The 16,124-nt window shown below is 41.3% G+C and overlaps 1 protein-coding gene across 2 annotated transcripts in view; it reads left to right on the top strand.

Annotated features, from left to right (window-relative positions):
• The window catches only part of DNAH3 (dynein axonemal heavy chain 3), an 827,768-nt gene that overhangs the window by 470,597 nt on the left and 341,047 nt on the right, over positions 1–16,124 (top strand). For both annotated transcript variants that reach the window (XM_073591059.1, XM_073591058.1), the window contains exons 26-27: positions 430–540; positions 4,879–4,993. In XM_073591059.1, the coding sequence (XP_073447160.1) occupies positions 430–540; positions 4,879–4,993 (226 nt within the window). The remainder of the gene's footprint in view (positions 1–429; positions 541–4,878; positions 4,994–16,124) is intronic.

The raw sequence follows: 16,124 nt of genomic DNA on the forward strand, positions 1-16,124 counted from the left end.
TGTTAGTCATATATGAACTTTTTTTCTTTTCACTACTTTTTTACATGTTGGTGTTGCATATTGTTTGCATGTTCGCACTTTATAGTTTATCACATGCTATATATACGCATTGTTCATCATGAATTGCACAGTTTAACTCTAGCGCTGCACTTTATATTTTGTATTATACTTTTGTGCCCAATATCTGGGTTATAGTGTTCAGCTGCTGACTTACCTTTATTCACTAAGCGCAGGTATAATTCTACATTTATTCATTCTAAATGCTACCTCAATACAGCTACCAAAAACACACCTGCACTTTGAGACACCACAAAATTTTTTTGAAACACTTAGTGTATATTATACTGTTATACTCGTTAAACTTGATGGGCAGATGTCTTTTTTCAACCTATGTAATTTTATTATATTGTATAAATATTTTACTCCTAGGTTCCTCGGAAGCAGTGGGTCTTACAGTGGCCTGGTCAAGTAGTTATATGTGTCTCTTCAATTTACTGGACCAAGGAGGTATCCGAAGCCATTACTGAAGGCACTTTAACTGTAAGTAAAATCCTATGGATATCTGCATTCACATTCAGTGTTCAATGGCAGATCATTTTATAAGTAAAAAAATATACAGTATATAAAAATAATTTGGTTAAAAGATAACTGTATTTTTAGGCAAAGCATAGCTATTATTTATGCTTAGCCTTCCTTAAAGTGATTGTAAGTCTCTTTTTTTTTGCTATAAAAATAACAAACATGTTATACTTACCTGCTCTGTTGCAGTGGATTTGCACAGAGCAGCTAGGATCCTCCTCTTCTCGGGTCCCTCTTCTGTGATCCTGGCCCCTCCCTCCTGTTCAGTGCCCCCACAGCAAGCATATGGGGGCACCCAAGCCGAGTCACAGCTCCCTGTGTCCATTTAGACACGGAGCCCCGCCCCCTCTATCACCTGATTGGCTAGCTGACTTTGACATTAGTGGCAGCCAATGGCATCACTGCTGTGTCTCAGCCAATCAGGAGGGAGAATCTCGGATGGCTGGGACACTAGTGGACGTTGTTGGACAGAGAGGGACCTCAGGTAAGTGTTAGGGGGGCTGAGGGGGGCTGCTGCACACAGAAGGCTTTTTAACTTAAAGTGGATGTAAACCCAATGTCATCCTTTCTAAACTACTGCCATAGGGGTTATCTATAAGGATATACATGCCTCCTGCATGTATCTTTACCTGTCAAATGTCTCCCCTCTGTCTGTTATTAGACTGCTTATTCTGTGGGTGGGTCTGTTGTCTGGAGCTCGGTGGGTGGAGTTGTGATGTCGGTAGACTCCCCGCCCACCTCTACCTTGTCAATATTCATTTTCTCCTGTGTATTTCTAACACTGAACTTCTGCTATGATCTCTAACATCCAGTGAAAAGACAGGAAAGTAACCACATGACTTCAGCATGCCAAATCATGCTGAGGTGTAGAACAGCCAATCCTTGCAGAGCTGCTGAAGAAAGGAGTGGGGGAGGGAATTAAAAAATACTGCACGTCTCTTAGGCTAGTGCACGAGATGTAAATCACCTGTCACTCACAGCAAGGGGGAGGATTTGACAAAGTTTTTCTCAATTTGTCAAGAATTGTCTCACTGAACAATAAAAGAGGATTGCTCAGAGATGGATTAACTCTGTGTGGCAAGACTGGGTTCAAATGATAGCAAATCTTATACTCTACAGTATGATAAAAAATAAAAAAAATAAAAATAAAATTGGGTTTACATTCACTGTAATGCATAGAATGCATTAAGATAAAAAAACCTTCTGCCTTTACAATCACTTTAACTTTTAACCTATATGCACCCCAGGGGCATACTTACTGTATCTGAATCTGATGGCTGTGACCTGCAGCAGTCATCAGATTCTTGGGCTAATTTGTCCTTGAAGATGGCCAAGTCGATTACTTTTGTTAAAGTGGGAATCTAGGCAAAAAAGATAACTGGAAGCATTGATAGGATCTTGTAGTTGTTGCTCTCCTGCATTTGCCAGCTTTACAGTAGGCCTCTTGCAAACTGCTGCCTAAAAACAAAACATTTTTAAGCATACAGTTTTTTTTGTTTTTTTTTATTGATGTAAATTAGTTTTCAATGTGCCTGTACACACATGGGATCTGATGTAAACATGCACTGCATATAGATTATTAAAAAAAAAAACAGAAATCTGCATTGCGGTCAGTATTTTTGCACATATAAACGCAAATATGTGCATATACTCACAAATACATGCATATACAGACAGACACCACACTTCTTTCAAGCTAGAAGAATTTTTACATTTGTGTGCATGTCTATGCAAATACGTGCAAATGCTGTAAGTCCATCCTCAAGTTTTTTCTGCCAGGAATGCAGTGGCGTATCATCCATGTGTGCAGGGTGTTCACTGCACATGGGCCCCCGAGGGGGGACCACTGTGACCCACACTGCACCCATAGATGATCGTCCCTGCTTGACATTCGGTGATGATCAGTGTGGGGGGGGGAGGGTTGCAAGCACCCATCTCCCTGTATAGTTTTCAGTGATATACATAAAAAGATTTGCGCTGCGCTTAATTATATATCATAAGGGGTAATATCCAAAATCGCTTGTGAAATTTAAATTTAGTTTTCAGTGAAGCAGCTGACAGCCATTTCTCCTCCTCTCCCTCCCGCGGCTGTCAGCTGAAAAGCCATACAGGGAGATCGGGGGTTGCAGCTGTCCCTCCCACTGCACCGATCCTCCCCGACTGTCCCCCGTGTGCTTCTCCTCCGCCCCGTGTGCTCCTTCCCCTTCCTTGTCCCCACGCATCCGGCTTCCCTCCTCTCTTCTCCTGCCAGCTGCTGTGGGGTATCTGTCAGGAGGGAGAACAAAGGAAGTGGGCGGTAAATATGTCATTTACCAGCCCCTTCCTTTTCTTAATTGGACACAGTGAGCGATCGCTACTAATCACTCCTTTGTCCTTTGATAACTGAGCATAGTAAACTATTTACTCTGCTTCAGTTTATGAATGAACAGGAGCCTCTATTCACAGCACCTATTCACAGGGTATAGTGAATAAGTTTCAATGCATTCAAAGTAAATGTGTGGGACTCTTCACAAAGTAGGTTTTTAAACTTCAAGATCATTCAGATTAATAGGAGTAGGCTATAAATAATTAAAATACGATGTTGAAATGAGTATAATTTTACATTTTGACCTTTGATATACTTTAAAGGGTTGATTTACTAAATCTAGAGAGTGCAAAATTGGGAGCAGCTCTGCATAGAGACCAATCAGCTTCCAGATTTGGTTGTCGAAGCTTAATTTAATGTGGTTGTAAAGTCTGAAGGTCTTTTACCTTCAAGCATTCTAAAATGCCCCCCTAATACTCACCTGAGCCCCCTCTCAATTCAGTGATGTAGATGAGAACCTCGGCTGTCCTGGGACTCCCTCTCCTCATTGGCTGAGACAGCGGTGGGGGCCATTCACAGCCAATCACAGCCAGTGAGCTAATGAGGAGACAGTGGGGGCGGGGCTAAATCACTCCTCTGTGTCTTATGGATGCATAGAACAGGCTTGGGAGCGAACATGCACCAGTGCCCCATAGCAAACTTCTTGCTATTGGGGGCACTGGTCAAGGGAAAGGAGCCAGGAGCGCCCGCCGAGGACCCGAGAAGAGGAGGATCGGGGCTGCTCTGTGCAAAACCACTGCACATAACAGATAAGTATAATGTTTGTTATTTTCTTTATTTTTTAAAGCCAAACCCTCAATACCACTTTAACAAGCTGAAGTTAGAAGCTGATTGGCTACCATGCACTGCTGCACCAGATTTTGCACTCTCATATGACATGAAGCTGTTTAATTGTCCATTGGTATGAGCTTTTTTAAAATAATAAGTCACCCCCCAAATCAGCCTAATTGAGTTATCATTTTTAGGAAGAGTAATCTGATTGATCAGTGAGCTCTTTCTCATGGTAAACCCTTGCAATTAAAACAAAAGAGATGCTCTGGTTGAGGTGCCTGCTTACTAGTATGCAGAAATAGTTATAGTGTAAACATTTAATTGGCGGTTGAGTTAGTGTAAGAATACAAAATAATAGAATAAAGATTGTGATCATTAGACATATTTAATCTTTTAAATTCTAAAATTCAAAAAGTGATTTGATTACTTAAACTATTTTAAAGGCAACCAGTCCTCCTTCATTGCTGACCTCCCCCAGGAAATGCTAATGACCTGTCTGTCTTTAGCTTAAAGTCCATGTACAGTTTAGGAAATCCATAGTAAAGTCATAACTCTTAATCTGCATGCTTATTTTAGGTCAGTGATTTAGAATCTACTAAGAAATACTGAATACACTGGATTGCCATAGCAGCAATAGAACCAACATGTTTTGAAAGAGAGGTCAGCATTGGCAGTTTTTATGCTTCCTTGGGACTTGTTTTCCTAAAGCTAAACTTCTGCAAGAAGTAAATGCTTGTTATGTCTAGGGGGAGTGATTAAAAATGGGATGGATATACCTTATTTCTCACTCCCACTGGCTTCTTCCTCTTTGTAAGATATTCCCTTCAAAGGCACTCCTCTTCTATACTTAATCAGTCACAGCTCATCAATATCATCATGTACACCGCAGGACACATCCTGGGAGTGTTGGACAGCAGAGAGAGGTATGGTATGTCATTATCCCCTGGAAAACAATAGCATTTAACCCTTGCAGTTGGAGGTGGACCAACTGTGAGGATAACTTTCTCACACCCAGAGTTCATCTTTAAATGGTAACTGAGACATAGCTATATTTCTTGCTTAATCAGTGTTTACCACAAAATGATTGCCTAATGGAACCAGCTCCTATACTTCCTAAAGAATATTCTTTTATCACTGAAAAATAACTTTTTTTCTTACTTCAGGGCTTCTTGGACAAAAGTAATAAACAGATCGGTGAGATAGTTGAGCTTGTCAGAGGAAAATTGTCTGGTGGTGCCCGTGCTACTTTAGGAGCGCTCACGGTTATTGATGTGCACGGTAAGAGCTATCGCCAAAATAGCTTTGATGAAAAATTGAAGGTATAATGGTTTGTTTTCAGATTGGAACAGACATCAGGTTGTTTAGGTATGATTACTTTATTTGAAAGTGTCATACAGAGAACTGTAGGTTGTTAAGTTGACCTCATAGATGGGTAGTTTCTGTGGAGAATGCACGTAAAGCATATTTCTGGAGGGATTGGAGAAAGATGTGACAATCTCCAAATTGCACAGAGCTATTTGACTATATAGCTTACTTTCCAGATCATTTATATCATAGATGAACATGAGTCTCTTATATCTTGCAAACCGCTTGCTGCCATTAACTTTCTTTAAATAACTGCAAATCTGTATTGATCTATAATTGCACATAGAATCATTACTTATTTCAGAATCATTTATTGGAGGAATTTTTTTTTAAATGAATCTGTCATGCCATTGCTGGGCTCTTTTTTTGACAACATGAGTTCCCTGGCCGTCATTCTGATGCTTTGGCTCCAATGCTTTCAAAGGTTCTGACCTGGAACAAGTGTAAAGATAAGGAATAGCGTTTGGGATTAAAAGTACAATTTCAGGGTTTGCAGGTGACTCCAAGTTTATGTATTGGTATTTTGTCTGTACAGGATGTCTCCAACCTACAAGCAGAACTCAATTGGACAACTATGGGGCAAATGAGGTTTAATGTTGATAAATATAAATGTATGTACTTGGGGGGGCTAAAAACATGCATGCATCTCACATCTGGGGGAGTCAATAGTCAATGGTGGAGAAGGATTTGGATGTTCTGGTAGATCATAGACTTAACATTAGCATGCAATTCCAAGCTGCAATTTCTAAAGCAAGCAAAATATTGGAAAACTAGAGAAAGTACAGAGAAGGGCAACCAGACTGATAAGAGGCATAGAGGAGCTCAGCTATGAGGAAAGACTATGTATTAAAACAACAGCGCCACAGGTGCGTGTGCATAAAATTATCTACTGGACGGCTGCTGCTCAAATTATTGAAAGTATCAATAAAAAATAAAAATGTAATAAAAGAAGCGCGGGTCCGCATATCAACCTAGAATGTCATCAGTGCTAATATGCAAATAAGTGCACAAATAAAAAAAACTAGTGTAAACATAAATCATTAATACATGCCCTTGTGCTCATAGCATTTAGTGCCTATATAAAGTGCAGATAAAGTGCAAATGCAAAATTGTGCAACTCCATATTTGCAAAATTCACAATAACATCACTTAAGTGCTTATATGACAGTCCACAAATTAGTAATAAAGAAAAATGTGAAAAGAAATTGTATAGAAAAATATATTCAAATAGCGTTCAAAAATTAGTATTGATAACTGTAATATAAACTCCCAAAAGTTCTTTGCAAAAATCCCCAAGTTGCTCCGCCACAGCGTGAATCCTTCACCACTTTCATTAAATAAAACTCACCAGATTAATATGCTGGTAAAATTATAAACCAGCAAACAAGCCAAATCTCTCCCAGCGATTATCAGATGTACTCCTCTTTCTTCCTAGGCATCGATCAGAATCCCATCTCACCAATCTCAGCATTCAGTGTGGGGAGTAAAAAGAAGGAAGGAGGCTTCTATAGTGTAAAAACGTAACGACAGGTTTCATTTAAAAATTATACATTTTCCACTCACATGTTAAAAGTGCCTGCCCGGCACTAGAGAAAACACGCTCAGCTGATAGAACGTCCACCTCTGGTCCTTATATCTGGTCAAATAACCAAGGTGAAAGTTCTATTCAGCTGAGCGTGTTTTCCCTAGTGCCGGGTAGGCACTTTTAACATGTGAGTGTAATACTTGGGATTCTGATCCATGCCTAGGAAGAGAGAGAAGTACATCTGATGATCACTGGGAGCGATTTGACTTGTTCGCTGGTTTATAATTTTACCAGCATAATCATTTGGTGAGTTCGATTTAGTGAGAATAGTGAAGGATTCACGCTGTGGTGGAGAACCTTGGGGATTTTTGCAAAGAACTTTTGGTATTTTATATTGCAATTATCAACACTCATTTTTGAACACTATTTGAATATATTTTTTATATTTACTAATTTGTGAAATGTAATATAAGCACTTTAGTGATGTTATTGTGAATTTTGCACATATGTTTGATTTGCACAATCTTGCATTTGCACTTTATCTGCACTATATAGGCACTAGATGCTATGAGCACAAGGTTAATTTATGTTTACACTAGTTTTTTTATATGTGCACCTATTTGCATATTAGCACTGATGTAACACTATATTTTTATGAGGAAAGATTAGCTCAACTGAATTTATTCCCTCTTCAGAAGAGGTGATTGAGACCCCTTACACACTGGGGTGGGGGGGCGTTAGCGTTATAGCAGCGCTATTCTGATGCTGGGGGCGCTTTTAACCCACGCTAGCGGCCGAGGAAAGGGTTAATAGCGCCCGAATAGAAGAAGAAGTTTATTTTTCCCCTGCTGGAGTAAATGAACCATGCTTTATATGTTTTTTTGCCTTGCTCTGGATCAACTGTAGGTAACTGTGGGTATTGAAGTCTATAATTGAAGATTTTCTATCTATTATATATTTTTCTTTTTTTTTCCAAATAACAATTTTTATTGATCATAGCATCACATAAGTGAACATGAGTCAAGCACAGTAGTGTACAGTTATCACTGGGAGAGTAAGAGAGCCAGTTCATGTATAAGAGCAGTAAACAGTATATTATGTTGTAGGTATATGCAGCAGTCACATTACGTGTGCTGTCAATCAGTAAGTAGCATCTGCCATAGGCCATTACTAGGCCAGAGAAAGATAGAGAGAGGAGAGAAGAGATATAGAGAGGAGGAGGAAAGGGCTAGGGAGATAGGACAAGAGGGAGGAGGTGGAGTTCAGGGGTAGGGGGCTCAACCATCGGCTCAGGGCGGATCCTCCCGTCAATGCCATTCCGTCCAGACCTTGTCCTGCATGTCCAGCCTGTCTTGAAGCCTGGCTGTCATTTTTTCCATAAGTTCTATATCTTCTATAGTTCTAATTCTAGAATACAGGTCTATCTGGGAGGGTGGGGAGGGCCGTTTCCATTGAAGGGACACCAGGCATCTTGCAGCTGTTAGAATGTGTCTAAGCAATCTTTTGGATGATTTGGAAATTTGTAGGGGGGAAACCCCCAGGAGGAATAGTTTTGGGGACATGGGGCCTGTACCCCCAGGAGGCGAGACAGCAGGGACTGAGTTTCTGTCCAGAAAGGCACGATCTTAGGGTAATTCCAGTATATATGGTATAGGGTGCCTTTATCTCCCTGACAGTGCCAGAACCTATCTGAGCAGGAGGGATAGATAGCGTGGAGGACATCTGGCGTCAGGTACCAGAAGTAGAGAATTTTATATGCGTTCTCCTTGTAGAGCGTGCAGAAGGAGCTTTCAGCCGCCTGAGACCAGATTGTCCGATATGTTGCCTCCGGGATATTTTCTCCAAGTGCTTTTTCCCAGTGAAGCATGTAGGCATGCTTGCCCTGGTTTGAAATGGAGTAGGCATTGAGCATCCGGTAAATGTCAGAGATCAGACCTCGGCGTGCGGATCCCTCCATTATAATGCTCTAGAAGGGGGATGGGGCTGAGAATTGGAGATTGGGGGCAAGAGATTGGGCATTGTGCCGTATTTACAAATAGCCATAAAACACCTGGCGAGGTAAGTCATGTTTTCTCTGAAGCTTGGTAAACGATAGTAATTTACGTGATCTAGGGTCCACCAGGTGGCCAAAGTGGAACAAATTTCGTGTTGCCCAGGGTAAAGACATCTGGCGAGTGAGACCAGCCGGCATCTCAGGGTTATAGAGAAAAGAGGTCAGCAGCGACTTCTCGGAGCTGAGCCCATGGGTATGGGAGAGTTTACGCCAAAGTGATCTAAGTAACGTCATAGATCCCAGAAGCCTCTCCGGGTCTACCTCCGCGCTCGCACTCCAGAGTAAGCTATTTGGATGGGTGTGTGCTAGCCAAATTTTTTCAATTTCCGTCCATTTGTTATATGAGCGTTGGGGGAACCAGGAGGTCAGGGCACGTAGTTGTGTCGATTGGTAGTATTTTTACTAAACCGGGAACGCCAGTCCCCCATCCGAGCAGGAAGTCAGCAGGATTGAGCAGGGTATTCTATGCCTCTTATAATTCCAGACAAAGCGCACCAAATCCGCTTGAAGTTTTCTTAGCTGTATATAAGATACTGGGATGGGCAATGTCTGGAACAGGTACAGGTCTACTGTATAAGGTATACTGTATAAGGTCTCTGGAGCTGAACAAAGGAGGGAAGTTTGCCTGATATAGGGAGGTAAAGGACGGGGTGATCTGGACTCCCAGGTATTTCAGGGCTGATGTTTTCCAGTTACATGGGAAGCACTGCTAAAGGTGCTGGACTTCCGCAACTGGGGTGTTAATCGGGAGGACTTCTGATTTAGTTGCATTTATTTTGTAACCTGAGAGGGACCTATAGGTGTCCAGTTCTGCATGCAAGTTGGGCAATGAGATCCTAGGTTGGGTAAGAGTGAGTATGATATCGTCTGCAAACAATGCCAGTTTAAACTCCTTCCCTCGGACCGGGACACCTTGGATGTCCTACGAATGGACGCCGCCAGGGGTTCAACGCACAATGCGAACAGTAGAGGTGAAATTTTCTGGCATTCATTGTTCTGTTTGTTATGGGGGTCTGACTCATTGAAGCCAGAGACATCCTAGCAACTAGCCTTTTCACAAGAGAAACCGCAATTGCAACCCCTTAACTTTTCTTATTGCAGAGTCACTTTAATTGTGAAATTACATATTTGCTAATGCATAGATAAAAATCCTAATTAAAATAGATTAAATTGTGGAAAAGCCAATCTTACTTAGAATTACTGGATTTGCAGAAGTTAATGCTTTGTAAGTATTTATTTAATATTGGTATATCTGTCTTATTTATTGTTATTCATATTTAATTTGAAATATTCAGTGTCTCATTTATTAAATAATAAGGTGCATTTATCTGTCTGAAATTGATATGCACCTTCTATTAACTGTATATTTCTTGCTACACTGAGCAAAGTGAAATTTTCCACAACATCAAAGAAAGACAAGGATGACATTAAAGGGCTAATCATAAATTCACAAAGCATGAATTGATTATAGTGTAGTTGCAGGAAAACGGTAGTAATTTTCTGTGTTGGCAATCACATCAAGACTACATTTAATGATTTCAAGCCTCTTTTTAATACCTTTGGGGTTATTTAATATGGCAAAGTCTAGTATTTTAAATGCAGTAACAAATAGTAGTCCGTCAGTGGATAAAAAGTGTGATCTTATTATGGATCATTGGTAGATTAGGAAAAGTTAAGCTGACTATAGTTTGGAGGCAGAGGCGAGGATGATTGTAGCTGGCAGAGACAAGGGTAAAGTAGTTCGCTGGCAGGAGAGAGAAGACAAAGCAAAAACTAAATGTAACTGAGGGGAGAGAGGAGCAGCAGTTAATCATGTGAGTATTCAGAACAGAAGCTGTTCATGGACTATTATTCCTCTCCTGAGAGGGGGAGGACTGAGCTGGAGCATTTGCCCCAAAGCCAGTAGAATTAATATACTGTATGTTTGGCTGTGACCCTGTGTGGAGATTCAGGGCATTTTACAGTTTCCTGCTCCCTTTTCAGACCTGTATTTACAAGAGCTGGCAGAGGGAAGTCTTCCAGTAATGACTTTTTTGTGGCTCCGAAAAGTGATGTGAGCAAGTTTAGAATGTATTGAGAATGTAGTACATAGTGTGGAGGAAGGGGTGATGCCAAGAAATCCAATGGTGAGATTGTGGAAAGAGCTGCAACAGAAGCAAATGGTACTTGCACTGGGTTTGGGAAGGCTGGCAAAGCACATAGTTTGAAGCATTGGTGGGAGATGCCAGGAAATGTAGAGCTGACACTGGGGAAAGGTTGTCAGAGCACATAGTTTGGAGATAGGGGGATGCCAAGAAGTCTAGTGGTGACATTGTGGAAAGAGCTGCAACAAAAGCTAAGGCAGAAACCGAATTGTGATACAGATGTTAAGAGTGTGTTAAGGGAACATTGAGTGCTATGGATGTAAACATTAAGGATAAAATGAATAAATCTACCTTAACAAGGTATGTGCTGACCAACTGTCAGCATTGCAATGCAGAAATTTGGAAAGTGTTGGATTTGAAAACAGGTATATGTGCTTTCCTACTAAATTCATTCCTGGAGGCAGAATGCTCTAGCAATGGAAGAAATAGTTACAATCTCTTTAAAAAGAGTAAAAGCAGAATTAAACCTGGTCTTATTTCTTTATTATTATTATTATTATTATTATTGCCCCTGGGTGCTTTTTGCCTATTGCACTAATAACTGCTTGAAACAGAAAGGCAGGTTACGCCAGTGTTTGTGATTGCAGCAAAGGATCTTGCCCTCTTGAAACTGTTCTTAAGCGTCTTAAGTGTGTCTGAGTCTGTTTATGCACAAAATTCTTAAGCCTTGATAAAGGAGAGTGTGTTTGGCCCCCAAAATGCATTGGATTTATTCTGCTATGATTAAACTTTTATCATTGAATTACCTTGGATATTTGTTTAATGATCTCATTGGATTGTTTATAAATGATGTGGTTTCTCAACTCTGGGTCGTTTCTCTGTACATGAGGATAGTCCCTATTTTGTGGAGTGCTGCTCAACCGGAGCCAGTGTGCCCAGTGGCAATTTCAATGACCCTGAGAAAATCTGAATCCAGCACCCAATATATTTCTTGTGTTTGGAGTTTTAGCATATTAGGGCAGACATACCTGCCAAACGATCCACTCCAGCTCTGCAATGCCTGCAATCTAGGCTGCCAAGGGTGCTTCCATCTTTTCCCCATCTTCCTTCCAGGTTCAGATCCTTTGGTTGCTTGATTGGCTGGCTGTAATGATGTCACACTCGTGCATGTGCATAGAAGTCATATCATTATCATATCACTGTACGCTAAGCTGCGCATGTTCATTAATGCTGACAGGCAAGGAAGAGACAAACATGTCTCTTCTGTCATAAAAATCCTACCTGTTGACATTTTTTGAGAATTTACTTCCGCTTTAAAATGCACTTAATGCGTGCTAAAAATGCCTATCAATTAATATTGACATACCTTATTTTAGCATGTATTTAACATGCCTGTAATGCCAATTTACTTTGGTTAATCAGGGCCAGTGTCCTTAAAATAAATATAAACTTTGCAATACTAGACAAAGTAACAGGTTCTGTGAATGGCAGGCACAGAAAATTGTCTATACTACACCTTTTCTGCAAACTGCACCACCCCAAATACTTAGTATTACTGGGTGTGCGTTACACATGACCTATCCCTTTGCCTCCAACATGCAGTGTTGAGTGCCTGAGCTGTTCAATGCCAGTCATGAGCAGTGGTGGCTGGTGAAGTTTTAGGATGGGGGGGCGCCAGGCCCCGCCCTTCCTTTTGACCCATCCCACTTGGTGAAAATGGGCATGGTTTCAGCAAAATAGTGGGCGTGGCTCTAAGGTGGTGTGGTTAGTGCCTGAGATGAACGAGGGGTAGAGGGAGAGAGGGATGAAGGGACAACAGGCCCAGGTCTTACACAACAATAGAAATATGTGTATTCTAGAAAGTTTAACAATCAGATAAAGATACTCCAAACATCTGGTGTTAGCGCTTCAATCATCCCGGCACCATGGTTGTTATGGTGTCAGGATGATTGAAGCGCATTATTTCTATTATTACATTGTAATATAAAATGAAATCATTCAACTCACTATAATGCAGAATAAGTGGGAGCCCTGAGCATGTCACTAGCCACGTCGCCTGCCACCAGATGCCATCGGGTGTCCCCAGCGGAGCCCCTCCTTACATCAGTTGCCCCCAGCGGAGTCCCTCCTTACATGCAGCCTGTGTCACATAAAATGCAGCCTGTGTCCCACCAAATGCAGCAGCATGTGTCACCACAAATTGCAGCAGCATGTGTCACCACCAAATTGCAGCAGCATGTGTCACCACCAAATTGCAGCAGCGTGTGTCACCACCAAATTGCAGCAGCGTGTGTCACCACCAAATTGCAGCAGCGTGTGTCACCACCAAATTGCAGCAGCGTGTGACACCAAATTGCAGCAGCGTGTGACACCAAATTGCAGCAGCGTGTGTCACCAAATTGCAGCAGCGTGTGTCACCAAATTGCAGCGTGTGTCACCACCAAATTGCAGCAGCATGTGTCACCAAATTGCAGCGTGTGTCACCAAATTGCAGCGTGTGTCACCAAATTGCAGTGTGTGTCATCAAATTACAGCGTGGGTCACCAAATTACAGCGTGGGTTACCAAATTACAGCGTGTGTCACCAAATTACAGCATGTGTCACCAGACTGCAGAGTGTGTCACCATATTGCAGAGTGTGTCACCATCAAAACCCCCCTCCCCCGGTTACTTACCTTGCTGTGTATTGTCCTCTCCAATGGTGTCTCCTGGAGAGCTCATACTTCCTGCTTCTCTCTCCTGGGCACAATTGGAGTGAAACAGGAAGTGACATCATACTCAGATGTCAATCAAACCGCCCGACCCTAGTAATAGATACTAGGGCCGGGCGGAAACTACTCGGCGCTTAAGGAAGCAACGCAAGGCGGGCTAAATCGTGATTGCATAGACGTGGCGCTTCCCATAAGTGTACTGTGTCCGGCTTCGCACTGTATCCGGCGTCCGAACACAGGGCACTTAAGGACCTTTTTGTGTTTTTTTTTTTTTTTTTTTAAAGGGCCAGCTTTAAAAAAAATTTTTTTTGACATTTTTTTTAGACTGTAAGGAAGATAGGGGGCGCTAGATACCATATTATTCAAGTGCTCTAAATAAATAAATCTCCTGCATTACCAAAAAAATGGAAATGTAAGAAAGCTAGGGGGCGCTAGATACCATACTATTCAAGTGCTTTAAATAAATAAATATCCTGCATTACCAAAAAAATGAAAAAACATAATAATGACAAATCATAATTAGATTACACATAGAAGTGCCCACAATAGTGAAAAAAATATATAGTGATTGATTGTCCACATAAAAAAGTGTTTTGAAGTGGTTGAAATGATATCTTTCAATAATATCCCAATCTTGTTGCTGTAAACGAAAGGTTTTCCATCACCAAAGGAAAATAAGAAAAAGGAAAACACCTCGAAGTAGTAGATATCTGCTTACCAGATACCAATGACTCCTTTAGTTAAAAAGAGAGTCACTAGCGCTTGTGCAGGGTTGTGCCTGCTCACATGGATGGCCGGACTGTGGTTGGTATTATAGGCATGGATCGTTCCCGTCAAGCTCATTCAAGATAGGATAAGGATACATAGGAAACAAAAACAGTCTCCATAGCGTAAAACCATTTATTAAAAAAGTAAACAAATTAAAAAGCCAAATGGCCACTTACATTGGTGGGTGCCTACCCGGCACTGGGGCTGCTTGCATGTCAGGGTGACTTCACAGTCAGAAAAAGCCTTTCATGTCTCCTCCACGCTGGCGTGCGTTCCAGCTTACACAGGGGGGCAGCCAAAGGATCCGGATGTTGTTGGGTGATAGGACATGTGACCACGTACCGCTCCCTCACCCAACAACATCCGGATCCTTTGGCTGCCCCCCTGTGTAAGCTGGAACTCACGCCAGCGTGGAGGAGACATGAAAGGCTTTTTCTGACTGTGAAGTCACCCTGACATGCAAGCAGCCCCAGTGCCGGGTAGGCACCCACCAATGTAAGTGGCCATTTGGCTTTTTAATTTGTTTACTTTTTTAATAAATGGTTTTACGCTATGGAGACTGTTTTTGTTTCCTATGTATCCTTATCCTATCTTGAATGAGCTTGACGGGAACGATCCATGCCTATAATACCAACCACAGTCCGGCCATCCATGTGAGCAGGCACAACCCTGCACAAGCGCTAGTGACTCTCTTTTTAACTAAAGGAGTCATTGGTATCTGGTAAGCAGATATCTACTACTTCGAGGTGTTTTCCTTTTTCTTATTTTCCTTTGGTGATGGAAAACCTTTCGTTTACAGCAACAAGATTGGGATATTATTGAAAGATATCATTTCAACCACTTCAAAACACTTTTTTATGTGGACAATCAATCACTATATATTTTTTTCACTATTGTGGGCACTTCTATGTGTAATCTAATTATGATTTGTCATTATTATGTTTTTCATTTTTTTGGTAATGCAGGATATTTATTTATTTAAAGCACTTGAATAGTATGGTATCTAGCGCCCCCTAGCTTTCTTACATTTCCATTTTTTTGGTAATGCAGGAGATTTATTTATTTAGAGCACTTGAATAATATGGTATCTAGCGCCCCCTATCTTCCTTACATTCCTTTTTTTGATTATCTATTTTTTTGATTATTCAAAAATTGGGGAGCAGCTTACACTGATTGTTTATATATTTCCACAAATTTTCTTTATTGTTGGGAATGTTTTCTTACTAGATGTATCACCAGTATATGTAATTCATATATATTATCTGCTATCGACACCACTGGCGCGAAGGTTTTTACTATTTTCTATTTTTTTTAGACTGCCTGGGGGGGGGGGATTGGCGGCGCCCCCTATGGACAGGCCGCCACTGGTCATGAGCACTGTAACGGGAGTATACACATCCCTTTGTAAGTTATTTTCAGAAGATGTGGTGGTGGAAGGATGGGTGGAAAACAATACTGGCAGCTTACTGTGCCTGTTATTCAGTTAACCTGCTACTTGGTCTATTATGAGCAAATTTCAAGTTCACTGTAGTAATTTTGCAGATGCAGAAATTAATATTTAATTGGTATACTAAGAAAGGCTTACCCCTATCTTTGTCCTCCTGGCAAGCTCCAGCTCATTGATTTGGACTGTCCTCCTTCCTGATCTGGAGTTCAGGGGTCAGCAACCAGCAACTTTGATCCTCAACACTATTTGGTCATCTCTGGTGGGCTGCTGACATATGATATGACACATGGCCAGGTATAAACTTTCTCTGCTGAAAAGTAAAGGGTGATCCAGCTCATGACCAGGGTACCTTAAAGGAAATGGGCTCACAAAAGCAAAGAAGGTACTGTAAATGTGAGTGTAAGTGTGTCTGTGCTTTACTGAAGCCAAAGGAAGGAGTAGCTTTGCTTGGTCAAGA

The sequence above is a fragment of the Aquarana catesbeiana genome, linkage group LG06 (assembly GCF_042186555.1).
Source record: "Aquarana catesbeiana isolate 2022-GZ linkage group LG06, ASM4218655v1, whole genome shotgun sequence".
NCBI lineage: Eukaryota > Metazoa > Chordata > Amphibia > Anura > Ranidae > Aquarana > Aquarana catesbeiana.